This window comes from Electrona antarctica (genome assembly GCF_951216825.1).
Source record: "Electrona antarctica genome assembly, chromosome: 20".
Lineage (NCBI taxonomy): Eukaryota > Metazoa > Chordata > Actinopteri > Myctophiformes > Myctophidae > Electrona > Electrona antarctica.
The window spans coordinates 35,222,584-35,250,425 of NC_136801.1; the positions used below are offsets into that span (position 1 = coordinate 35,222,584).

Genomic DNA, 27,842 nt, shown 5'->3' on the forward strand with positions numbered 1-27,842 from the left:
TTTCTTCAGAGCCATGTGCAGACTGTAAAGGAGCCAGAAAGTGTGGGAGATGTGAGGAGGTAGAGTGCGAAGACGAGTCATGCGAAAAGGAGAAGGAACCAGAATGCATACATTGCAAGGGAAAACATTATGCAGGGGCATTAGCGTGTCCTAGAAGGAAGAAGGAAGCAAGTGTTAAGAGGATCAGAGAGAAAAAGGGAATCTCGTATGCTGAGGCGGTGAGGAGAACGGAGGGAAATGTTGAGAAGGCGGACTGTCAGGGGGAGGCAGCAAAACACGAAAGGAAGGAAAAATCGAGTGGAAATGGGCAAAACATTTGGATGGACAAGAGGAAGTTCCTTGCGTTTATCGCGATGGTTATCAACTGTGCGATTGAAATACAAGGAAAATCAGAAAGGATAAAGATGGTACTGGATGCGGCCAGGAAATTCCTGGACATTGAGGACATAACGGGAGAGGACCTTGATTATACCCTGAGGGAAGGGTTTGCTGCACCTCAGACCATTGGGTCGCTCAGGTCTGAGCGGTAGAGTGGTTTGAATAGCTTTGCAAGGGGATATGGTGAAGGGCACTGTAAATAAGTTGCACTGTCTGAGAAAAAAAACAAAAAACAAAACTCTTGTACAGTAGGTGGCGGTATGCACCTTTATGTTGGTGCGACCCATAGGGTGCGACCCGCCATATCCAAGTGACATATCCACAAATCGCAAATTTAATAATAATAACAATAATAATAATAATAATGTTTTTTAATAATAATAATAATCATAATAATAATGTTTTTATCAAATTAAATAATTTAAAGTTGCCATGACAACCCAAACCAGCCATTCAGAGGGGAGCGTACCTTCTGGGCTATGGGATCTGATCTGATCATTAATTTTCTTCCTGCCTGCCTGCCGTCCCACAATGCAGTTCGTCTGTCATCAGAGCAGCAGAGGAGCAGAAACATGGCGGCCGTCAGTAAATATCTGACAGCGAAGAACTCCTCCATAGCCGGCGGCGTCCTGCTCGTCCTCTACCTGCTGAAGCGACGACGACGGAGGCAAGGCGGCTCGCACGGGTACGTTCTGGAAACGTTTAAAAATGACCGGCGTGGTCTGTTGGTTGGTGGTTTTGCTTTGAAACGCGTTCTTTTAGAGGACAGATTCCTGCCCGGGTTATCATGGCTGATAACCCGGTTCATCAACTGCAATGACGCTCGTCTTCTGTTCTGTCGCGGAGGAACCTCATCCTCGGCTTACGCACTCGCTTCGTTCACAGCCCTTTACGTCTACATAAACGTTCATATTTTCTAATATTTGTGCTCGCCCCCATGGTCACGGATGTCACGATTCACCTCGGCCGGGTATGAGTGCCCGTATCTTCCGCGTTGTTAAATAAAAAAGCCTTTTAATCAGATCGGTGGCCATTGTCTCCGTATGTATGCTTTCAAGTACGCCGACCCTGTCGGCTGGGAACGTGCATTGCACTCTGATTACAGTATAACCTTTTGATCAAATGGGCCACCTGATCGGATTGAAAATGCGTTTTATTGAACAATACGGAACATACGGGTACTTCTACCCACTCGAGGTGGATTATAGCATCCGTGGCCTCCGTGGGGCGGGAACTTTATATTTGAAACACGATCGTTTATATGTAGACTTTAGCGCTGTAGAATGGAGCAAGCGCGTAAAACGGGGTGAAGTCGCGTCATGATGACATGGGCTATACCCTATACCCCTGTGTGTGACGTGTGTGTGTGTGAGAGAGACACTGTGTTGCTGTGACGGATGTGAGTACAGGAACAGGTGTACTGGAGTTATAACAATGAGTAATACTAATATAATGATTCAAGTATTTTATTTGTGTTTGGTTGCACATCCCCAGCCACGTTTTGCTCACTAAATCTGGCCACATTGCCTCATAGGTTTGAGGACAATGGAGGTCTTTGTGAAGAGTTGCCCCTTCTGATCTGACTGGGATTTTAATGCACGTATAGTACTGTACTAATTGGTACTAATTATACATACTGTATATGTTACATTAGACATAACTAGGAATTGCATGGTATTAATACACTTACATTAATTTGTTAATCCAGTCATTTTGGTGTTGAAGATGTATTGTGCATGTTCGCATCACGCACGCTTTATATTTTATTTTGGGCAAAATACTAATTTTACATCGAGGTGCCCAGATCAGATGTCCCTAATATGCCACCTATCCTGTATCCGTTACAGGTTACACACACAGGCCTATGTTTCACATAATACTAATTACACATATTCTAATTACACATAGTAGTAATTGGTACGACATGGCTAATTACTAGGGATGTCCCGATACACTTTTTTCGTTCCAGATCCGATCCCGATACCACAATTTCTATTTTAGCCGATACCGAATACCGATACCAGAGAATATTATTTTTTAATAATAAAAAAAAAAGAAAATTACTTGTTTTTATCTCGTGTTGTTAATAGCAGACTCCTCACTCAAATGTGCACTTGCAGTTTGGGAAACTCGAAAGCAAACTCCACATGCCCCAACATTTTATTTACCTGCCATAGCGTCAACCCCTTACCCCTGTGTCGGGTCGGTGGTTAGACTGGCATATTCGCCGTTACCGATATGATCAAAAAGGGCTGATACCGACACAGTATCGGGACATCTCTACTAATTACATACACCTATGCCACATATTAGACACAGTAGTACACAGTGGTATTAAGGGCTCTATGCACACAGATTTCAGGACTCTCCCTACTTCCGGCTGCTTCCCTACTTCCTTCACAGGTGTTACCGATGATAATAATTCAGGCTCTGTTCCATTTAGTGTGCAGTGGTTCTCAAACTTTTTAATTTCAAGAACCACCATAACTCTGAGAGTGTACAAATGGAACAAAATGGACCCGTACAAATGGAACCAAATGGACCCGCCTAATTTGCATATTTAAATGTACAATTTCAGAAAATGTGTAATACAATGAATCGTCTTCGTGTAAGTAATCAACTGGGGAAGTTTCATGGTAATGAACTATTCATTACATTTTTACCTATTCACCAATCACGTATAGGCCTACTGTAGGTGAAAATTACAAAATGTGTGATGAATATGAAAAAGCTACTCCTGTGGAAGGGTTATCATATATTAATTTACTTATATTGACAATTTAATATAGGTATAGCAGTGATGTAAATAGGAGTCCCGGGATGCAGGGATGGTCTTTTAGATGAGTCCCAGGGACATTTTATGGGTCCCACTTCAACAACGTTAGGAGTAATATTTTGCCATTTTTACAAATTGCAGCATTTAACTCATTTAATTTTATATGGTTATAATGTGGTTATATTCATGTAGAAAACAGAAGAAGAAATGATTAACTAAAGCTAGCAAAATAAACTAGAATAAAAAAACAGTACAGTAGTGCATCCCGTGGATGCAGAGGTCGTTGTTTTATTGCGTCCCTTAACTATAAACTGCGTTTTGGGATGCAAAATGCACCCTATTTTAATCTCTGGTATAGTTTTGCCCACTCGATTCATAATTTACGTTCCAATTTTGGAGGTCTGGCTCATGGACAAAAAACTGGTTCTGAACTGAACTGGTTCCCAACCGGTGGAAAAGGGGCCTCAGAGTTACACACCCGCACGAGGCCAATTGGAACCCACTCAAACACACTTTGTGACCCCACTGGTGTAGCAGCACCCGGACTCTGTTTGACCAGAATGGAACGGAGCCTTCAATAGTTACCATCATTGGTGATACCTGTGAAGGAAGTATGGAAGGGGGCCCAAGATCTTTCCAAAATGGCGTGTGTGCAATGCATAAAGCTCATTGCATGTATATTAATCACACATAAGAACATTGTCCCAACACATAAGAACATTGTCCCAGCATTATTTCAATATTGGGTCATTGAACTTGTCCAAATGTCCAGTGTTTATTTACACTGTCTGCAATTGGTCAAAGTGCGTTTCTTGCTTCAGACGGTTGAATGAGTATTTAATCCACTGTTGTGCATTGCTGTTGTATCGAATGTTTTTCTTTCTCCCCATTGCAGTAAAGCGAAGGGCTCAGATCTAGTGACGGACAATGACGTAAGTTTACCTTCCATTTCAAGCTCAATGTCTGTTCTTTTTCATGTACTGTATGTTTGTTTAAAATTCAATAAAAAAACAAGTGAAATAAAAAAATAGCAGATATACAAGCTCACTGCACGCTACAAGTTGTACATCTGCTATTTTTGAAAGATGTGTAGAATCCGACCTCGGACTTAACAAAGACTTTGGCAATTGATTGTCAACAGTTATTATTTGCATGCACGCGACCTCGCAAGGTCGTTTCTAGCCCCCAGGGTGTCTAACTGGTTATTATTTTTAGTAGTAGTACTAACTGCAGTTTGGCTTAGTTCCAGAGATGTGTGTGGGTACATCTGTGTGTGTGTGACAAAATTTGTGGGCTCTGTTCATTGCAGAAAGATGCCAAAAGGGACCGGGCAGCCGTGGACAAAGCGTTCTTCGTGCGAATCGGCCAAATCGTGCGGGTCATGGTGCCCCGATTTCTCTGCATGGAGGTGGGTCTTCTTAATTATTTTTGTGACGGTAACAACTCATCATGTCTTGGAGACATTCGTTATGTAGCAGTCGTTCTAATTATCATCTAGTTATGCACTCATTCACCCTTTTTGAGGAGAAAAGCTTGGTAACAAGTCACAACCTAATGCAAAGCATCATGTACATAGGGCCAGGCTTTTGTTGTGAATGAAAGAACCAATGAATGAATGATTCATTTTCGTGTCTGGCTGTCTTCACTTATGGGATTATTGCACCCCAACGATAAGTCAAGGTGTGTAAAATGACGCAATGACATGTGCGCACGTGAAGACACGCCCGTACACACACACACGCACACGCACACACACGCACACACCATTTAAAGAACATAGTATTTCCTGTGCCAACATGCTGACACCCAAATGATAGACAATGTAAATAAACATCACACACTGTATAGCCTGCCCTACATGATTCTGATCAAGAGTACCGTCTAGTAGTCCAATTGTCAGACTAGAGACTAGAGAAAAGAGAGAAAAGAATAAGGAGAGAATGACAGACCGAAGACAGACTTCAATGTTTAACTTCGACAAGGTGATAAAAGACATGTTGTAATGCAGCGAGTGCCCCTGAAGCTGTCTTTTTATTTTGACCAATTACAACACAGGTTTCATATCGGGTTTCACAAGATCTGCAAAGCATCAATGTAACTTCCTTCCTCCTCGTGCGGAGCAGGTGTTTCTGGTACATCTGTTTAGAGTTTAGACACTGTCTGGGCGCTTCTACACAGTCGCGTCACGAAGATGCCAAATGCCGCTCGCAGCAGGAGTCTTCCTGGTTTTTTGACAGCTGGTGGATGGAGAATTAAGCTCGCGCGCGGCTCCTACAACAGCGTTTCCGGTGTTCTGGCCGACGCTGCAAGCTGCAGCGTGAGTGGAGCTTCGTTTCCATCCACCAGCTGTCTAAAAACCAGGAATAGACTTCTGCCGCGAGCGGCTTTTTGCCGTGCCTTGACGCCCATATCGGCTTGTACTCTCAGTGTCTCAGTAGCATCAATGTAACTATTTCTCCAGGTGTTTCTGGTACATCTGATTAGACACTGTCCCAGTAGCGGGTCTCGCCCAGCAATGTGCTTAAAGGGGAACCACACCCGGCCTAGGGCTGATTTGTATTACCAGCTCAGTGGCCTTGTGGTTAGGGGGGGGTGGTTAGATCAGCTACAAATGATTCCCGAGCGTGGCTCGGCTGCAGCTCACCGCTCCAAGAGATGGGTCAAGTGCGGAGAACAAATTTACATCACTGGTGTATGTGACAAATAGTAGGACTTTAACCTTTTTCAACTTTAGGTCAAAACTACAGCAGGCTATAAAACATGGCAGTCTAGTAAGCAACACGGCTGCACCAAACAAATTAATAACGAGTTTGTTAGATTTAATAATAATACATTTTAGATTTTCAGGGTACTCGGTCGCTTTACAGAACAAAATAAAAACTGTTTCATTAGAAAAAGAAACTAGATAAAGTTTAAAAGGTTAAAAACTAGAAACTAAGGTAGACAAACAAAGTGGGCGGTGGGGATTTATGTAGCGAAAGCAAGTCTGAAATGGTGGGTTTTGTCTCCAGAAACGGGAAGAAAGAGGAAGCTGCTCTACTTAGGCATGCCATTCTGATGTCCAGAGCAAGCACGATACACAGTATGGATGCATCTGAAATCTAACATAACTTCCGGGTATGATGATGTCACGCGCATACCCTCTATAGGGGCATAGCAGTGGCTGTGTTTCTGGTTCCACTGAAAAATAGGCCATTAATTTTTCCCATAGAGATTTACAAAAATCAATTATTTTAAGCCTAGAATAAAGCCATCCAGGATCCTGGTGAATCATGAATATTTAATTGTATTTAGCGGTTTTCATTTTCTCACAGTATCAAAGGTTTTATGGTCACGATTCACTGGAATTCTGGATAGCGTGATAACCTATAAGGTCACTGTGACCTTATAGGTTCTGACCGGCCTTGTACAAATCTCTGGAGAGATTGCGAGAGTAGAGGAAAGGGGGCACACGCACGCTTGTGTGTGCGTGTGTGTACGGGCGTGTCTTCACGTGCGCACATGTCATTGCGTCATTTTACACACCTCGACTTATCGTTGGCGTGTAATCAGTCCAGACTCCAGAGAGGGTCACTGAACACACTGGCCACTGTGCAGGCACACTTTCACGTCAAGAGGCGGCAAGAAAACGCCTAGTCCAGGCGTCTCTTCCGGGTTTTTAAATAGACGGGCGCATGGAAATTACACTAGTGCACGGTTTCAACTTGTAGCATGGGCACACAAACCCGAAATGCTTTGCCAGTTGCCACGTTATCAAAACAGGGTATGGCCTGGTCAGCCTGCAATGACATGCATGAGAGGTGGTCATCCCAGCTTAGTAAGTAAGTAAAAAATATTTAGGACGACCGTCGAGCCGATTCGAAATTAGAGAAACGGCTGGATGGCACTTACACCCGCCTTTTAATGAGAGCGCAAAATTTCTCTTGGAAGAACCACCCATCGATTTCTCTAATATACGGCAACCTTCCCCGTGTTTCTTCACTAGTCCGATCCAGAAGAACACAGTTTGCTAACCACTGCTACAGAGCTCATCATGAGGTTATATATTCCCTTCTTCTCTGGAATCCTGCCTCAAAGCAGACCGAAGGTAGAAAACTGTCGTTCCCTGATGTCATCGCTATAGGGACACATGCATCAGTAGGCAGGAACTGGGGATGACAATGAAGGACCGAGAAGTCTGGCGTGGCATTGTGAAATCCATTATCTCGACCGTGTGTGTGTGTGTGTGTGTGTGTGTGTGTGTGTGTGTGTGTGTGTGTGTGTGTGTGTGTGTGTGTGTGTGTGTGTGTGTGTGTGTGTGTGTGTGTGTGTGTGTGTGTGTGTGTGTGTGTGTGTGTGTGTGTGTGTGTGTGTGTGTGTGTGTGTGTGTGTGTGTGTGTGTGTGTGTGTGTGTGTGTGTGTGTGTGTGTGTGTGTGTCAAATCGCACGTTAGGACACAATTATTTTTCAGTGGTGATTTTATTTTTGCTTTCCTCAGTGATGTAAATAGGTTTTCAATGTAATGAGTCCCGGGATGCAGGGATGGTCTTTTAGAATGAGTCCCAGGGACATTTTATGAGTCCTACTTCAACGTCCATCGTTAGGAGTCATATTTTGCCATTTTTACAAATTGCAGCATTTAACTCCCATTTCATTTTATAATGGTTATAATGTGGTTATATTCATGTAGAAAACAGAAGAAGAAATGATTATTATAACTAAAGCTAGCAAAATAAACTAGAATAAAAAACAGTACAGTAGTGCATCCCGTGGATGCAGAGGTCATTGTTTTATTGCGTCCCTTAACTATAAACTGAGTTTTGGGATGCAAAATGCACCCTATTTTAATCTGTTTCCTCCATGTGCTTGTCTATTATTGTCTTCGTTCTACTGTTCTCTCCCACAGACGGGCTACCTTCTCTTCATCGCTGCCATGCTCGTGACCAGAACATACTGTGACGTGTGGATGATCCAGAACGGCACCATGATTGAAAGGTCAGGAATACAATCCGTTTGTGGGACACTTAGTCGTGTTAATAGAGCATCGCGGTCCCGCCCCCTTTCAGAACGACGAGGGCACCAGGAAATAATTCCCCATTAATTTTCCCCATAGACGTTATAGCAAAAGTGTTTATTTAAAGCCAACAGCTGATTTGACAAATCATGGCAATAAACACGTTTATTTTGGGGGTGCCAAACAAATAATTAGAAGAAGCAAAGGGCAGGGTAAAACACTTGTTTTTGTTTTTTGTTTTTCTTCTTTCATTATTTTTTCGACCCAAAAAAAATAGTTTATCGTCATGATTTGTCCACTCGGCTGTTAGCAAAATGTATTTAGAGGCATTTAACCCATTTTGGGCGGGAACCCCTTTTGGTGTTAGCATTATGTTATTCTTTAGCTATTGAAAAATAGCAGATCTACAAGTAGGTCTGCTATTTTTGAAAAATCGAAGAACGACTGACATAGAAACATAGCTTTTTCAGAAAACTGTCATGATGTAGAAGACATTTTTAGAATCTGATCTCAGGTCAGAATGGGTTAAGCCTCGGACAAAGCCAACGTCTATGGGGAAAACGAATGGGGAATTATTTCCTGGTGCCCTCGTTGTTCTGAAAGGGGACTGCGACGCTCTATAGTAGTTAATATTAGACCAGTGTCACTCAAACCTGATGGGGTTGCATTGCTGTTAATATTGTCCTTGCCAGGCCCACTGATGCCCATTTGTCTTAATTCCCCACAGTGGGATCATAAGCAGAGATATGGCTCTGTTCAAGACACACTTTTATGCCTACATTGCTGCCATACCCGGGGTAATATGACCGTCCGTCGCGTGATAGCATTAAAGAAATGCATTCCCCCAACCCCCCCCTCACCTCCCCCCCAGTAACGTTGTGGTGGTTAACATCTTTCTTTTAAAGGGTTGGTTCAGATTTTTTGGACTTGAAGCTGTAGGAAATACTCGCCATTATTTTGGTGGGGGTCTGGGGGCCACGCATTAAAAATATATGAATCCACAAAACTAGCGTCATTTGTATTGTTGACCTATTTCTACCATATAGTGCAACTTTGGTTCAACTTTGACCCCTCCGTCACATGGAACTATGGTTTTGTGCTGCTGCTGGCGTACTGATACTGGACACAAAAAATTGTTGTGACAGAGGGGTCAAAGTTGAACGAAAGTTGCTCTATATGGTAGAAACATTACAAACATTACAAATTCGTTTTGTAGATTAATTTATTCTTAATGCGTGGCCCCCAGACCCCCACCAAAATGACCGGAACTACATCATATTAACCAAATACAAGACCAGAACTCCCACCACGGGACTCGGGCAATCAGTGAATACCTTTTGCGACCACTATATCAATGTCAAGTATATTAATGGCAAGTGTTTCCTACAGCTTTTTAAGTCCACAAATCTGAACTGAGCCGTTAAATGGCATATTATCTGGTGGTGTGTTTGTACTGAACATTGTTTTAACATGGTGCTGGCTTCTGCACCGCTAGCCAAGCCTTAACGTCACTTACTTACATGCAGTTGAATCTATGGGTGTCTTAAGGCAGACTTACCAAGTATCAGGATGACGTCTCACAGGGGGTATTTCCATCAAACGTGGGCTTGCGTTTTAAAGGATGTTATTCTCATGGCCGTTAAACGTTGTGAAAGTGCTAGTACTATGTCTTCGGGAATATATGGCCATGCGAATAACATTCTTAAACTGATCGAGTTTCTGTCACTGTCGGGACTCCTCTGAACCCATTTTTTCTAAAAAAAATAAAAATAAAACTTAATTCTAAATCCTGACAGTTTTCTGAAAAACCTATGTTTCTATGTCAGTGGTTCTCAACCTTTTTCATGTCTAGGACCCCCAGAATTATTTGGACGACGACCCCCATCTGAAAATATGTAGTTCCAGGGACCCCCCCCCCCCCCCCCAGAAGCAAAGATTTGAGTTAAAAACGTTAACAACGAAAGAATATATATATTCAAGGATTTGCGCCACATTTTCACGATTTTTCAAAAGTGACAGATCTACAAGCACGTAATGCAGCTATGAGCTTGTAGATAGTATAACAATCCTTAAAACACCAAAAAAGGGTTCCCGTCCTGAAGGGGTTAAGTCAACACTAACTGGTTTTGTTAAATGCTTTATATTAATAATCGTTATTATAAGGACATTAATATAAAATGTTTTCCTCCTCTGAACCGTAGTTTGTAGACTGGGTACAGTTCAAACGAAATTACAGGTCGATACAAAAACTGCTACTGAGAAACTGAAAAACCCACTAAGACTTGTTTACATCAGTGTCCTCCATTTTCAATTCATCAGAACATTTAAAGACGTACAAACTACACTACACAAAAAAAGACTAGTCGACTAGTTGTTTAACTACCTATTATGTAAAAAATAAAATAAATTAAAAAAATAAACTTCTTTTTTTTTTTTTTTTTTTTTAAATACATATTTGTACATTGAAAAACTGTGTACATGGTGACTATAACTATAATCTACCTGATCTTGAGGCCTACAATTTTTTTTTTTTTCTTATCAACTAGTCAACTAGTACCAACAAGGTCGACTAGTGGATTTACTAGTCGACTAGTAAACTAGTCGACTAGTTGCTTAATGCCCTAGTGTGTCTATATATATATATATTTACAGTTAAATAAACGTCATGTTATCTGTTCCACTTGCCATGCTGGGAAATGTTGGCTCATTCTTGTGCATGTTGTGGTTTGCAGTGCAATTATCGGTCGATCGACTAAAGATTTCAAGAAGTTCTTGTTCAGCTTTATGAAATTCATGCCAGTTGTAAGTTCATTTTTTTTCCGTTCCCTCCATCTTTTTTTTCTTTTCTTTTTTTTCCGTCGCACTCTTTAGTCAAAGTGTGCCGACTGTGATGTGTTCATGTTTCTTTGAATTGCATTTATAATGCATATAATTGCATTATAGTAAATTGTCAGTGGAACAATTCAGAGGAGGCCTGCTTTTTTTTATTAGAAACCCCACTAATATGATTACTAACATAACCTTTCTGTTATTAATATGACATTTCATTTAGGGCTGCACAATTAATCGAAAGCACTCTGGATGTCCTGAGTTTGTTTCCCTATTAATTATGTAATTGGGGAAAATTCAAAAACTAATTTCATGCCATTATTGTGCAGCCCTATTTCCTACTGATCTTAACATTGAAAACCTGTTTAGTGTTGCATGATTAACATACGAATATTCATCACGATAACGAGGGTAATAATCAACCGAATCAATGTCAGTCAATACATCTGTGTTATTTTCCTACTTTTCTTTTTTCAATCTTGGTTTTATTGCAATTAATTCTAAGTGTCTTCAGATGCATGAGTACAAAAGAAAAAGAGGATACTGCAAAGCATAGCCTAAGTGCCATGCTGAAGGACAGAGCACGTGGTGAGGTGTGTGTGTGTGTCTCTGTGTGTGTGTGTTTGGTTGGCCTATTGCAGATTGCCTTGGTGAACAACTTCCTCAAGTTGGGCTTGAACGAGCTGAAACTGCGGTGTCGCGAGAGGCTCACAAAGCACCTTTATGACCAGTACCTCACGTAAGAGCTGTCTGTCTGTCTCTGTCTCTCTCTCGCTCACTCTCCGTCTGTCTGTCTCACTCTCGCTCTCGCGCTCTCTCTCGCACGCTCTCTTGCGCGCTCTCTCTCGTACGAGTAACTGAACCGTGTGCTGCCGTGTGTTTGTGTAGAGGCTACACGTATTACAAGATGGGCAACTTGGACAACCGGATAGCCAACCCTGACCAGCTGCTCACGCAGGACGTGGAGAAGTTCTGCAACAGCGTGGTGGACCTCTACTCCAACCTCAGCAAGGTACAGTAGCACCTCTCCAACCTCAGCAAGGTACAGTAGCACCTCTCCAACCTCAGCAAGGTACAGTAGCACCTCTCCAACCTCAGCAAGGTACAGTAGCACCTTCAACCTCAGCAAGGTACAGTAGCACCTTCAACCTCAGCAAGGTACAGTAGCACCTTCAACCTCAGCAAGGTACAGTAGCACCTCTCCAACCTCAGCAAGGTACAGTAGCACCTCTCCAACCTCAGCAAGGTACTGTAGCACCTCTCCAACCTCAGCAAGGTACTGTAGCACCTCTCCAACCTCAGCAAGGTACAGTAGCACCTTCCCCAACCTCAGCAAGGTACAGTAGCACCTCTCCAACCTCAGCAAGGTACTGTAGCACCTCCTCCAACCTCAGCAAGGTACTGTAGCACCTCCAACCTCAGCAAGGTACAGTAGCACCTCTCCAACCTCAGCAAGGTACAGTAGCACCTTCCCCAACCTCAGCAAGGTACAGTAGCACCTCTCCAACCTCAGCAAGGTACAGTAGCACCTTCCCCAACCTCAGCAAGGTACTGAGAGCTTTCAATGGATTCACCAAAGTACTGGCATGTAGAATGCTTTGCTTTTTGCCTGGGCCGCGGCTGAGCAGTCCAGGCAGGTATATCCAACCTGGCGGTGTGCCGTGGGTTCGAGTCCTGAGCCCGTCAGCCTTTGCCGCATGCCCCCCCCCCCCATCTCCCTCCCCCTGTCCTGTCAACTTACTGTACCCTATCCAACGACAAAAAGCCCCCAAAAATATCTTAGAAAATAAATAATAATAATGCTTTGTTTTTCGTTGTATGACAACACACATAGGCTGGTTACGGATCAGTTTTTTAACAATGTCTTCTCTCTCTGTCCCTCAGCCTCTGTTGGACATCGGACTGTATATCTTCAAGCTGACCAGTGCCATCGGTGCCCAGGTACTGTTAAACGTAATTACAGCTTTACAAATCCACGCGCCGTCCATCCAAGGCCCTCTCCACTAACACAGCACTGTGTTCCCCTCCCACCACAGGGCCCAGCCAGCATGATGGCCTATCTGCTGGTCTCGGGCCTGATCCTGACCAGGGTCAGGAGACCCATCGGGAAGATGACGGTCATCGAGCAACGCTACGAGGGCGAGTACCGCTACGTCAACTCCCGCCTCATCACCAACAGGTAACCAACCTGCATGGATTAAAAGTTCTCAGTCGCCACGACTGATTTCAGTCATTTTGGATTCCATAGAACCCACCGGGTCTTCTGTGAAAGCATGCTGCGCACCGAAAATAGCAATTTATTTTCGGTCATTAGTTATTTTCAGATGAAAGAGTGTTTGAAATGATCAAACTAGAAATAGAATACAAGTTTAGAAGCATCTTCCAGAAACACCATTTGACGCAAACTCGTGGCGAAATCAGTACTGGCCCCCCTATCCCCCCTTATTCAAGGCAATATCTGATCATGTGTGGATGTTCTGTGTTGTGTGCCGTAGTGAGGAGATCGCCTTCTACAATGGGAACAACAGAGAAAAGCAAACCATCTATGGCACATTCAAGAAACTGGTAAGTCATCCATTTTGCTTTTTGAGATCCTCCTATGTCCAGCTTTTAGTGTGTGGGCACAAACTGTTGTATTGACAATGAACGGACAATTTTACGTCATAGTGTAAACACAAATGGTGTACGATGATAAGAGCGACCCTTACTTCACACGGGTGTGATTTTTTTTGATGGGCGCTATCCCCCTCCTATATTCCAGCTATAGTGTAGATTTTCATCTTACACCAACATTAAATTCCCATTGACAATGAATGGAGAATTCACGTCATGTGTCTGAGCAAATCACTATTCTTGTCCTACACAAACATTAAATTAAACATTAAACAAGCCATTAAATGGGGGTCCGTAGACTAATGCATGTCAAACTGGGGCTCCTTGACATTAAACAGGTTGAGAATCACTCCTAAAAATCATTACATCTCTTATGGAGATCTCTGGCATATCTCTTCAAATGGGGGTCCGTGGGCTAATTAGTGACAATTTGGGGGTCCTTGACATGAAAAGGTTTGGGAACCAACCTGTGATCTTTACATTTTCAGTCATTAGATCGTATATTTTGCTTCATTCAGTGGGTGTGTCATCTTGAGCAATAGCTCATACCGGGTGTTTGATTTCTGCGTTGTCTTGTCCTCAGGTAGTGAATGTTCAGCAGTGTTGATTTCGTCGACTAATACTATGATGAAAAATGTTCGACTACCTTTTTTCACTGCAGAAAACTAAATGGAAACTAAATGAAACGCTAAGCTATGATGACTAAAACTATATATATTGACTATTTCATCAACAAATAAAAACTATACCAAAATGTTAGGAAGGGACTAGTGGACAAGAGATCCAGTATAAGTAAGTCATTTTACAATCTGTTGCATGCTGGAAATAGCCGATCGATTGCCGATAGATTGGCTATTTTCAGCAAGCGCATAATCGGCCGTTACGATGGCACCAAGGCCCGCCAAGATACATTTTAGTCTAAGTCGACTATAGATTTTGTCGACTAAAATCGAATATTTAGTCGACTAAAACTGGACTAACACTAAAACATTCCACGTGACTAAAACTAAATAAACTATTCCAAACAGACTATAACTAAAACTAAAATCTAAATTTTATGTCAAAATCAACACTGACGTCCTCTGTTATTCTGTCCCTCAGGTCGACCACTTGCACAACTTCATCTTCTTCCGCTTCTCCATGGGTTTCGTGGACAGCATCATTGCCAAGTGTAAGTGGCTGCATCCGTTCTTTCTGATGTCTCATTCACACCAGCATACTGCGATTAAAACGAATCCTGCTGCGTATTGTCGGAAAGTGCGCTTTGTTTGGCAGGTGCGAAGGCTCATTCGAATCCTGATTCGCAACAAAGAACCGCATATGTGGCGGATGAATGAGGAGTAAACACAGTTGGAGACGGAGAAGGGATATTCATTTTACGCAGCGCAAAGATGTCCCATTACCGTGGATAGATGTGGGCAAATAATGAGATTGAAGCCAGATTGAAACAATTACTCGAAGTTTAATTTAACACCATAGATTTCACTGTAGTTTTTTAATTGAACACATTGATAATTGCTGCGAATGACATCACAGTGTGAAGGCAAACGCAGCAAATTAAATATGCAAGAATTATGCAACTTCTCCACCCATTCGCATCGGTCTACTGAAATTTGAGGTGAGAATGCGACCTGAGACCCCAGAGCAACATTAGTAACTTCCTCCTGGGGGATCCCGAGGCGTTCCAAGGCCAGTGAGTTGATGTGTTTCCTCCAACTGCGCCTCGGTCTGCCCTGGGGGTCTCCTCCCAGTGGGACGTGCCTCGAGGACCTCCCTAGGGAATCGCCCGAGAGACATCCTAACCAGATGCCCAAACCACCTAACGCCGGGGCTCCACCGGACGCGTGCGTGCGTGCGTCAAAAAACGAACCGGGGCAATTTTAAAGCAGTCACGCAACGCAACGCAACGCAACGCAGGGGAGCCACCCTTCATTGATTTAAAAAGGGAACATTCCCTGACGGTGACGGAGACGCGACGCTGACGCGCCCGGTGGAGCCCCGGGGTAAGCTGGCTCCTTTCCAGGCGAGGAAGCAGCGACTCTACTCAGTCCGTCATGTGACTGAACTTCTCACCTTATCTCTAAGGAAGATGCCAGCCACCCGTCGAAGAAAACTCATTTCGTCCGCTTGTATTCGTGACCTTATCCACTCATCCTACGAATACAGATCTAGCGAACCGCGAAAATCGTATTTTATCTTATATGTAACGCATCATATATGTTCCCATCTTATATCTGCCCGTTTTTGTTTTGTCATGTTCGATCTTTGCCTGTATTTAGGTTTTTTATTTTGAATCCCATTGAAACGTGCCTGTTGTACAAAATGTGTTCCCATCCCCCCCCCCCCCCCTGCCCACAGACCTGGCCACGGTGGTGGGCTATCTGGTGGTCAGCCGGCCCTTCCTCAACCTGTCCGACCCCAGACACCTTCACAGCAAACACTCTGAGCTGCTGGAGGTACACACACACACACATACACACACATACACACACGCAGTAGGCAAAACGGGAAAAGCGGGGTGTGGTGAATAATAATCGTCGTGTCAGCTCAGTTTCTAACGAGGAAATGAGTAAGTGTAGAGGTGTGAACTTTGCCTGCGGGATACCAAAACACAGGTACTGCAAGTGGAACTACATTTTCTCTGTTGCATAAGCACATTTCACACACACACATCGCCTGCGGGCCATCACATGTCGAGTGCTGATCATTACTCAAATCCAACCTGTGAAGGAATGGTGTATAAACTGTATATTGTGGAGTAGATAGTTAACAGCTGGTTTGTGACACACCAGGGCAAATTTTTTGGGGCAGAACAAATAATTGGAAGATTTGTTTTTTATTTGTTTTGCCCCCAAAAAATGTGTTTGTCAATGATTTGTCAACTGCCGAGTTGGCTTTGTCCGAGGCTTTAAAGGTCTTTAAATAAATACTTTTTGAAACGTCTATGGGGAAAATGAACGGGGAATTATTTCCTGGTGCCCTCGTCGTTCTGAAAGGGGGCGGGACGGCGACGCTCTATAGAAGTCAGCAGCATTGTCTTCTATGGAAGCATACCATGCAACGGAAATAGGCCATCTACATACAGTACATGTCGACAAGCCTGTTTTCGGTGCAGTAGTTTTGATACGAGATGAATATCAGTACATAATATGCATTTTTTTCTACTGTATGCATTGATATGGTGCTCGTAGGACTACTACCAGAGTGGCAGGATGCTGCTACGGATGTCCCAGGCCCTGGGGAGGATCGTACTGGCTGGCAGGGACATGACCCGCCTCTCAGGGTGAGCACTCACTTCTATATCAACTTCATAAAGGGTGGTACAGTCTGTAGTGCTGTAGCCTCGGAAACCCAGACGTTTTTTTTTTCAGGGAGAAAAAAAAAGTCTGGGTCCGAGTCCACTTCAATTCGGCATAGAGAAGCGCAAACAATAACATCACTATCTCTCTGCTGATTTCTGATCGTCTGCACCTTTGTTAAATTGACACACACACGCACGCATATACACACACACTCCTCTCTCTCTCTCTGTCGCTCTAATTAATTAGTCTCATGTCTAGCAGCTGCGCATAGTTTCTCCCGGCGGATCCTGCTGGGAGCTGCCTATGCCATAAAATGCATAGGTGAGTTCCAGGCTAGTAGTGCTGTAGCCTCACAGCTAGAAGGTATGGATTCCCGCTGGGGGCGTGAGAACGGCGTGTTCTCTCCTCTGTGTCATCACTGATGACACAGAGGAGAGAACACGCTGTTCTCGGGCGTGTTCTCTCCTCTGTGTCATCACTGATGACACAGAGGAGAGAAAACGCCCCCCAGCGGGAATCCAACCAGTGCCCATACGCGAGGCGGGGTTGGTGAAACAGCCCTTCTGTGTGGAGTTTGCATGTTCTCCCCGTGTCCCCGCTAGGGTAGTTACCCTCACAAAAACCATGCAGTAATCCTGGTCTCTAAACTACCTCCACCTGGCCCCCAGAGGGGAAAGGAACTGGTCGGAATAACGTGTTCCTTCCACGCGCTACGTCCGGCCGGGGAAACCCCCCCCTGTCAGGTGAAAAGAAGCAGCTTGGACTCCTCATGCATAGAAGGAAGCATGAGGTCAGTCCGCTGCAGGGGTTCTCAACGGTTTTGGTTGGGGACCCCCGGAAATGCTTTGGCCATGTCTCGTCGGTGCGTCTTGGAAAGTCTGGCGAGTGGTGACGCGAGGTTAGGTGCGCCTTCTCTTAAATCTAGCCGGACACGTTCTAGCGTGTATACGCATGCACCGTTCAATTCCGTACAATTATTTTTGGTACCACGGCGTGGTACTGCGTTCTACGACCATGACACCAATGGCAGACACTGTAGAGCTGTATATTTTAATGAACTTAACCCATTCTGGATGGGAACCCCTTTTGGTGTTTTAAACATTATGTTATAGTTTAGCTATTGAAAAATAGCAGATCTACAAGCTCATGGCGCGCTACAAGCTTGTAGGTCTGCTATTTTTGAAAAATTGTGAAAAAATATTTCAGAAAACTGGAGGATTTAGAAGATTTTTTTTTAATTTCGAGGTCAGGCCAAAATGGATTAAACTAACTCTACTGTCCCACCAGATTCACCGCTCGCATCACTGAGCTGATGAGGGTGCTGAAGGATCTCAACACTGGCCATTACGAACGCACCATGGTCACCCACCAGGAGAGAGGTAACTACATGTGGAATAGGGTGATGTGGCAGCCTAGGTGCCCAGACGGTTGAGCTAACCGTCAGACGGAGACGGAGGTTCGACTCCCGAGACCAACGACGGCCTTTGCCGTCGGCCTTTGTAGATCGGCTATGACGTGTTGTGAGCTTGTAGATCGGCTATTTTCGGTCCTTAGTTATTTTAAGATGAAGAGTATTTGAACTAAGTGATCGAACTAGCAATAGAATACAAGTTTAGAAGCATCTTCCAAGAACATGGATGTGATTTCTTCAGCTGGGTCGGCTGTTGTGTGGAACAGCAGTAACAATAGGTTTAGAATGATCATACCTAAAACATCATCATTACATTCTCAGTCTTGAGATTTTATTTTGCTTTATTCCATGGGAAACTACATGTGGAATGTGGAGAGTTGGTGAATGCTACTGTGAGGTATCTTCATCTAGGATAGGAAAGAGTCGGGTAGTTGTATCTTCGTGTTGATTGTATCAGTCAGCGGTGAACCGATGAAGCTAATCCTCTGCGATTTGTTTTCGCCGTAGATTCGGACGCTGAGGAGAAACTGACGTTGGTGCCAGGAAGTGGCCGAGTCATCAACGTGGACAACATCATCAAGTACGTGTTGATTAGGCCTGTCATTTCCGTGTGAAAAATGTACCATGTTCAAATGTTTTGGAAAGTAGCAGATCTACAAGCTCAAAAACGAGCCGGCGCTTTGAGCTTGTATATCAGCCATTTGCACTATTCATCATTTCCTGAAAGTATAACTGTATTAACCCATTTTGGGCGGGAACCCCTTTTGGTGTTTTAAACATTGTTATAATTTAGCTATTGAAAAATAGCAGATCTACAAGCTCATAGCGCGCCACCGAGTGGCACTCGGTGGCGTGGCATGGAAGCACTTGTAGGTCTGCTATTTTTGAAAAATTGTGAAAATATTTATTTCAGAAAATTGGAGGATTTAGAAGATTTTTTTTTAAAATTTCGACGTCAGGCCTAAATGGGTTAAATAAGCCAAAAATAAATGTCATGTTTTATTCATAATATTTCCAATGTTCCAATAACGGAAACAATAGAAATGAAATCGTTAATCGCAATTTTTTAATTGACAATTTTTCCTCATGCTAAATAAATCGCATAATCGTGACAGCCCTACAGTACATGTGATGCGAATATAATATTCAACCTTCTTTTGCATGTGTTCTGTGTTATTAAGTTGGCTGTATCCGTGTTCCTTTTTGTCAGGTTTGACCACACCCCTCTGGCTACACCCAACGGAGACATCCTGATCAGAGACCTGTGCTTTGAGGTAAGACGCCTCCCTCCCTCCCTCACTCACACACTCTCTCTCTCTCTCTCTCTAGGTGCTGCCACACTTACTAAAGAGCCGCGGACGTTCTCGGCTGTCCGCAGCTTCTTTTTCCGGGTTTTTAGACAGCTGGTGGATGGAAATTAAGCTCCACCTCCGCGGACGACTGGCGCGACGGCCAGATTCCCGGAAACGCTCTCCTCCGCGGCAGTAGTCAAGCGGAGGTGGAGCTTCTTTTCCATCCACCAGCTGTCTAAAATCTCGGAAAAGAAGCTGCGGACAGCTTCTTCTGTCCGCGGCTGTCGGCCGTTTTGTGCTTAGGTGTGGAAACACTGTCTCTCTCACTCTCACTCACTCACTCACTCACTCACTCTTTCTCTCTCTCTCTCTCTCTCACTCTCTCTTTCACTCACTCACTCTCTCTCACTCACAGTCACAGTCACAGTCACGCTCACACTCACACTCACACACACAGACATTTTACACAAGTGTGTGTGTGCGCAGGTGACATCGGGCAACAACGTCTTGGTGTGCGGGCCCAACGGCTGCGGCAAAAGCTCTCTCTTCAGAGTCCTCGGAGAGGTCAGTATATCTACAGCTGTGCCATGCATGTTTTCATCCATTCCCTGATCAATATTCATATACATACAGGCCTGTCACAATTATTACATCATTCCCTGATCAATATTCATTTACATACAGGCCTGTCACAATTATTACATCATTGCCTGATCGCAATTATTTCATTCAGAATCGTCAATCTTTTCCACATTTTTCAAAAACAATGGCAGAAATAGCAGATCTACAAGCTTACAACATGTCACTTTGTGACGTGTTGTAAGCTTGTAGATCAACAACATTCTGCTATTTTGTAAAAACAAATTAGAAACGAGAATTATAATAAAAGACATGATTAAGACATGTCAGTGATTTATTTGTATATTTCAGTTATTTGTCGTCATCTGTACCATTTGTGATTACGAAGCCTAAAAGGCAAGCGGAAATACAATTTGTAAAGTTCAATGTGGAAAACCACAATTCAAGGCTTTCTTACCTTTTATTTGTAGTTATGTCCCCACCAAAGAGGTCCAGGTATTATTTTGTGCAAAAGTTCATTGTTTGCTATTTCCACTAATATTAGCCCTCAATGGGGGTTGGGTTTTTGTGCTAATTCGCTTATTTCCATCGAAATAAATTGTAAAGTGTGCCGCTTGGGATACTATTTGCATTATGAAGAGAGGATGTATACAAAAAAATTATTTTTGAGGGACGGAAATAAGCGAATTAGCACAACACCCCAATGCCCCATTCAATTCAATGCAATTCAATTCATTGAGGTCTTATGGTAGGGGAAATAGCCAATAAACAAAATAACACCTGGGAGGTCCAGGTGTTTGGTGGGGACGTAACGACTACAAATAAAGGTAAGAAAGCCTTCTAGCATGGAATTCTCCTTTAATGGCAATTATTTGTGTGACAATTAACCATCAACATAAATTTGTATTCGTGACAGCCCTACATGCATATATATGTGAACTGCATCGTTTTAACCGATTCAAGACGGGAACACTTTTTGGTGTTTTAAGCATTATGTTATACTTGAGCTTTATGAGCTTGGAGAGGAGATCTGCTATTTTCTTTTTTTTAATCGTGAAAATGTGGCACAAATCTTTGAATATATATTATTCTTTCAGAGCTAACGTTTTTAACTCAAATCTTTGCTTCTGGGGGTGTCCCTGGAACCCACATATTTTCAGATGCGGGTTGACGGCCATATACAGATAATTCTGGGGGTCCTTGACATGAAAAAGTCTGAGAACCACTGACATAGAAACTTTTAGTATTTAGAAGACTTATCCTAAAGTCCTAAATGGGTTAATGTAAACTAAATAGTGTGATTTCCTTCTAATGTTTCTTCCAGCTCTGGCCACTGTTTGGAGGGGAGCTCACTAAACCTGAACGAGGAAAGCTCTTCTACGTTCCCCAGGTAGGTAGAGCTCTTCTTTGTGTCCTAAACCAGTGGTTTTCAGCCAGTGGTCCTTAAGGGGGTTCCAGGTGGTCCCCAGCTAAACACTCCAGCTAAATGGAGAGTTGGTAACCAAAATACCAAATGGACCCTTTAACTCTTGAGAGCGTAAAATGAAACCAAATGGACCCTCCGGATCCATTTGGTTTCATTTTTTAGTTACATTATTGTTAAACATCTGCATTACTTAATTTGCCAGAAGTCTCCACAATTCATCATTTGCCTGTTAACTCTCCTAATGGTACCAACATCAATACAGCGTGGAATTGTGGACAAAATCTTGTCCAACGACAAGAAAATATTTGTTAGTTTTGGATCTGAGAGGCTAAATGTCATCAAATACCCAATAAATAACGGGCCCTGATATGAAATGTGTTGAAAACCACTGTCCTAAACATGACGATGAAAACGTTCAACCTGTCCTTTATATATTTAGCCATTTTTTAGAGTTTCAGAAGAGTTTCAGAAACTGAAACTTCAGAAGAGTTTCAGAAGTTCAGATAATATGCATATTAATGCAATGACACAGCTGTGTGTGTCGGTGTTAATTTTGACCACAAATCTTTAATTTAGTTTTAGCCATATTTTTGTCATCTGATACATTTTATTTTTAGTCTAGATAAGATTTTATTCAACTAAATCTACAGTTTATTGAGTCAACATAATTGTATTTTGGCAGGCCTTGATATACTTGGCTCTGTGCTAAAAATAGCACCCGTCACCTGACACAATTGTCACTATATTTAGTTATCATGGCTTAGTTTTTTTTCCCCGTTTTCATCTGTGAAAAAAGTAGTCGAACATTTTTCGTCATAGTTTTACTCGATTACATGAACACTGGTGTGTGTGTGTGTGTGTGTGTCTCCAGAGGCCCTACATGACCATAGGCACACTTCGGGACCAGGTCATCTACCCAGACACGTTTGAGGAACAGAAGAGGAAGGGCATTTCTGATCAGGTGAGAAACGCCCAAGGGAAAAAAAAAAGAAACAAAGAAATAAATAATGACTCAATCATAACTGCCAGGTGCAGCAAGCTACCCGTGTGTAGCGGAGCTACTTACGTCCCATAGCCTGAAGTGATGTGACACTCCGATTGGTTCAGAAACAAACAGGCTTCGGTTTCAGACTGAAACTTCAAAATAATGACCGAAAAAGCCATAGCAGTCCAAGTGCACAGGTTTATGCGTGTGTGTGTGTGTGTGGTGTAGGTGTTGAAGGAGTATCTGGACAACGTCCAGCTGGGTCACATCCTGGACAGAGAGGGCAGCTGGGACATCGTCCAGGACTGGATGGACGTGCTCAGTGGAGGAGAGAAGCAGAGGATGGCTGTAAGACTGCTTCCTTCATTTTCACCCGTTTGAACTGGCAAAGCATCATTTTGTGTCATTTTAGATTTCTTTGGCTATTAAAACCTACTGTTGACGGAATTGACGGATTGAATCAATAAATCCAAACCTTCCGTTGCCGGAATTGACGTGCTGGTTTAATTCCCTATAATCGGGGGTTTAATGTAGCAAAATGTAGCAACTTTTGGCTAGTTTGGCTAACGGCCGATGTAATCTACCTAAAACCGGCCGAAATCCGCGCGTGCACGGTCAATCACGCACGCGCGCGCGTGATCGCGCATGCATCGATGTGTAAAATGCAATATTTTGGGCTTGATTAGAGCTTAATTTGACTTGGTTATTAAAATAAACAATGATCGCTTAGCATTCCGGACATCTGATAGTGCTGCACAGTGCAAAGCTAGTTCCGGATGTTGTGGTTGCTTAAACCGGAAGTGACATCGCCAGATTCGCTCCATCTCTACATCGTCATTTTACATTATTGTGTCGAGTGTGTAGGAGACACAGCGCTAGTGTGTGGTGGCTCCTTTCACGCCGTTTCACAAATTACCATAGGCCTATAGCGACATTTTTCGTCGTGAGATTTTAGTTTGCTTTAATCCATGCTTCATTTTCCTGCGTGTTGTCCAGATGGCCAGGCTGTTCTACCACAAGCCCCAGTTTGCCATCCTGGACGAATGTACCAGCGCTGTGAGTGTCGACGTGGAAGACTTCATCTACAGCCACTGCAAAACCGTACGTTACACACACACACACACACAAACGTGCACACACAGGTTACACCCACACACAGGTTACACCCACACACAGGTTACACGCACACCCACACACACACAGGTTACACGTACACACACACACACACACACGAAACTGCAGGTTACACACGCATGTCCATTTGGTTTTGTCTTACGCCCTCAAGAGTTACATTATTGTTAAACATCTTTTACACAAAAAATAATTGTCATATTGATCGTTTGCCTGTTATTTCTCCTATAGTACCAACAACATTACAGCATGGAATTGTGGACATAATTATCCAATGCCAACAAAATATTTTTTAGTTTTGTCATCAAAATGGTGTTCCGTGGCTCAAAGGCCAAATAAATAATGGACCTTGATGTGAAAAGGGTTGAAAACCACTGGTTCTAATTGACTGTCCTCTGGTCCCCCAGGTTGGCATCACGTTGTTCACCGTGTCCCACAGAAAGTCTCTGTGGAAACACCACAAGGTAAGCATGTCCACTCTGCTAGAACATCACTGCTTCTCAGCACTGTTGAGTTTTTATATGGTTTTAGATTTTAGTCAAACTAAAATGTACAGTTGATTTTGTCGCCAAAAAGATATTTCGGCGGGCATAAATTGAGTCGTATTGCCTGATTACTGTGCTGCATGCTGAAAATATCATCCTACTGAAAATAGTGAGTACACGATAGTGAGTACGGCAACAGCACTTTGTCGTTGCTGTGTGAACGTGGCCACAGAATGCCTCGGGTGTCCGCCGATGAGAACTTAACCCATTTAGGCCTGACCTCGAAATTTAAAAAAAAATCTTCTAAATCCTCCAGTTTTCTGAAATAAATATTTTCACGATTTAAAAAAAAAATAGCAGACCTACAAGCTCGTAGCGCGCCACTCGGTGGCGCGCTATGAGCTTGTAGATCTTCTATTTTTCAATAGCTAAATTATAACATAATGTTTAAAACACCAAAAGGGGTTCCCGCCCAAAATGGGTTAACCGGGATGTCTGAATCTCTTGACACACCGAGATCTTGGTTGTAAGGCCCAATATCGCTGTCTCGTACGGAAGGCGACGGAGTCTCTCGCGAGGAGCCAATCCTGCTTGCATCTACCATCAGGGGCAACAACAACCACTCTTTACATAGGATCGGCTGAATGCTCGTCACGATGATGATGCCAGCCGTCGGCTGACGTCTCTGTCTCCATAATGGAACTCTCGTGAGAGGGAGTGAGAGCCTTCCTTACTGTCTTGGTTACTGACTGTGCGTGCGTGCGTTTCTCCGTCCTCCCAGTACTACCTGCACATGGACGGCCGAGGGAGCTACGAGTTCCAGCCCATCACCGAGGACACGGTGGAGTTTGGATCCTAGTGGCACGGACCGCCCGACGGCGTCCCACCGCGCTCCGCTCACCACCCAGCTCTCACAGCCAGTCAGAGTCCACTAATTCCCTGCACTCAAAAAGAAATGGTGGAAACTAAAGAAATCCTTAGACGGTGCCGTTTTTAATCAACTGTAACTCTGTTTTACGAGATGTTATTTAAAAAAAGAGTCCTTTAGTCGTGATTAATAGATTATTGATAATCTATGTAAGTTGATTGTACAGTATGTTAACTTGTAAATGTTATGGCCCTGATTAGTGGTCAGTCAGGACCAGACCTGTAGAGATTGTACTACTAGACACGAGGGGCTAAATCTAGATTTTTCTTTGTTTTGTTTTATTGCATCCCACACCCGAGGACTGAAATCATGTCTGAATCGATGTAACGCTAGGCAAGTGTTTCTCAAACATTTTTGTGTCAACACAAATTGATTAATGTATCTTTTGTCGGCGGACCCCCCCCACACACACACACACACACACACACACACACACACACACACATATCTTGTGCCAGGGATCCCGCCATGTAGTGAAGATTTGTTAAAAACCTGAATGATTCAAAACACTTTTTCAAATCTTTCTTTCAAAAAACGTTAAAAAAAATAGCAGATGCACAAGTGCGCAGCATGGCACGAAGTGATGTGCTGTGAGCTTGTGCGTCTGACATTTTTAATAGCCAACAAAGGGGTTAAAATGATTGCGATGCTATGTTAACTATCCTCTGGGGGTCCCCCACTTTGAGAACCAATGCTCTCTATAGGCGAGCTAGCCCCTGTCGTTCCACAAAGCCAAACGGTTCACCAACAGAATGGCTGTGTTCGTTTTAGTTGTCTGTGTTTTGGGATAAACAAACCGGCACAGAGGTATATTATGCAAAGAAACGCAACATGAAATGCTTTTTGTTTTTGCTGCTCCAGTTGCACAAGTTATTCTGCCCGGCTATACCTCCCGAGGGGGATGAAATGGTCGTTTTTTAAAAGTGCCGTCTCGTAGCCAGTGTTCTGTGTGAGTGACCGCTGCCCATAGGCCACTGTAAGTCCTGACTCGGCGCTCCCTGTGTGTTCTGTGTGAGTGACCGCTGCCCATAGGCCACTGTGAGTCCTCACTCGGCGCTCCCTGTGTGTTCTGTGAGTGACCGCTGCCCATAGGCCACTGTGAGTCCTCACTCGGCGCTCCCTGTGTTCTGTGTGAGTGACCGCTGCCCATAGGCCACTGTAAGTCCTGACTCGGCGCTCCCTGTGTGTTCTGTGAGTGACCGCTGCCCATAGGCCACTGTAAGTCCTGACTCGGCGCTCCCTGTGTGTTCTGTGAGTGACCGCTGCCCATAGGCCACTGTGAGTCCTGACTCAGCGCTCCGTGTGTTGTGTGTGAGTGACCGCTGCCCATAGGCCACTGTGAGTCCTGACTCAGCGCTCCCTGTGTGAGTGACCGCTGCCCATAGGCCACTGAGTCCTGACACAGCGCTCTCTGTGTGTTCTGTGTGAGTGACCGCTGCCCATAGGCCACTGTGAGTCCTGACTCAGTGCTCCCTGTGTGAGTGACCGCTGCCCATAGGCCACTGTGAGTCCTGACTCAGTGCTCCCTGTGTGAGTGACCGCTGCCCATAGGCCACTGTGAGTCCTGACTCAGCGCTCCCTGTGTGTTCTGTGTGAGTGACCGCTGCCCATAGGCCACTGTGAGTCCTGACTCAGCGCTCCCTGTGTGTTCTGTGTGAGTGACCGCTGCCCATAGCCCACTGTGAGTCCTGACTCAGCGCTCCCTGTGTGTTGAGTGACCGCTGCCCATAGGCCACTGAGTCCTGACACTGTCACTGATGGTGCTGTTCCTTGGTTCGTGTTGTTATTTGTGTTGTAATCCCATGGATTAAAGTTCTCAGTCGTCACGACTGATTTCAGTCTTTTTGATTCCATAGAAGGTCTTCTTTGGAGGCATGTTGCATGGCGGAAGCATGCTCTCAATGCGTCGTCGCGCAATGAGAGCTTGTAGTCTATTTTCGGTTATAATTTTTTAGAGCATTTGATGTGGTCGAACTAGCAATATAACACAAAAAAAAAAAAAAAACACGAATCAGGGGAATAGCGTCATCTAGCGGCAGTACCAAATGGCCCTGTCCACAGCCAACTCAAAACAACTCTACCAGAGCTGTCTTCTGAATTCTGATCTGTATGAAGGATGTGATCGGTGTGTGACAAGATTTTGTCTGAGGTTAGAATCACACATGCACACACTATATTTATATTCTCTCACACACACACACACACACACACACACACACACGTTATACACACACAAGCTTGTAGGTCTGCTATCTTTATTAGCAGTATTAACACAAGCTTTGTAACTAAATAATGACTACATTGTATAGTATTCACACAACACGGTTTTGGACAACGTGTGTGTGACGGTGTGTGCGTGTGTGCGTGTGCTTCCTGGATAATGGCATCGGGTTATTCTGGGTTTTTTGGGGGGGAGCGGGGAAGGACAATGCAAAGTTGTCACTGGATGTAATTTAATTGGGGTTTAAGTGGGATGGTTCGGTTCTTGCTCGGAGGCACATTGGTGGCCGAAAAGCCCTCCCCCCCCCCCCCCCACCCCATCCTTTTGTCACTGTAAAATAACACTATTCTTTTATTGAAATGTAAAGCAAAGCTCTGTAGAGAACTCCTGTTTTTTTTCTTTGTTTTTTTTTGTATAATTATTATTAATGATGTGATACTCGCGCATGGACCTGCAAATAAACTCGACAGTGCATTTTCATTGAGTAAAGACG

At 43.8% G+C, this 27,842-nt stretch overlaps 2 protein-coding genes across 4 annotated transcripts in view; both read left to right on the forward strand.

Moving 5' to 3' along the window:
* Positions 1-27,842, forward strand: part of sugct (succinyl-CoA:glutarate-CoA transferase) — a 556,340-nt gene that overhangs the window by 321,721 nt on the left and 206,777 nt on the right. The gene's annotated exons all lie outside the window — the stretch shown is intronic.
* abcd3a (ATP-binding cassette, sub-family D (ALD), member 3a) lies at positions 907-27,829 on the forward strand. Of its 3 annotated transcripts, XR_013788562.1 has the most exons (24): positions 907-1,063; positions 4,050-4,086; positions 4,464-4,562; positions 8,040-8,128; positions 10,880-10,949; positions 11,618-11,715; positions 11,865-11,988; positions 12,861-12,917; positions 13,013-13,155; positions 13,472-13,541; positions 14,691-14,760; positions 15,948-16,045; positions 16,781-16,872; positions 18,179-18,270; positions 18,810-18,882; positions 19,513-19,576; positions 20,081-20,158; positions 21,498-21,563; positions 22,471-22,560; positions 22,813-22,932; positions 23,581-23,685; positions 24,123-24,179; positions 24,982-26,741; positions 26,860-27,829. XR_013788562.1 is itself a non-coding variant. In XM_079490311.1 (23 exons), the coding sequence occupies exons 1-23, from the start codon at positions 951-953 to the stop codon at positions 25,057-25,059; spliced, it is 1,983 nt and encodes a 660-aa protein (XP_079346437.1). In that variant the 5' UTR covers positions 907-950; the 3' UTR covers positions 25,060-27,829. The 3 variants fall into 3 exon arrangements, 2 of the variants coding, with proteins under 2 accessions (XP_079346437.1, XP_079346436.1); XM_079490311.1 differs by lacking the exon at positions 10,880-10,949 and adding an exon at positions 8,875-8,944 and having other exon boundaries at positions 24,982-27,829; XM_079490310.1 differs by having other exon boundaries at positions 24,982-27,829.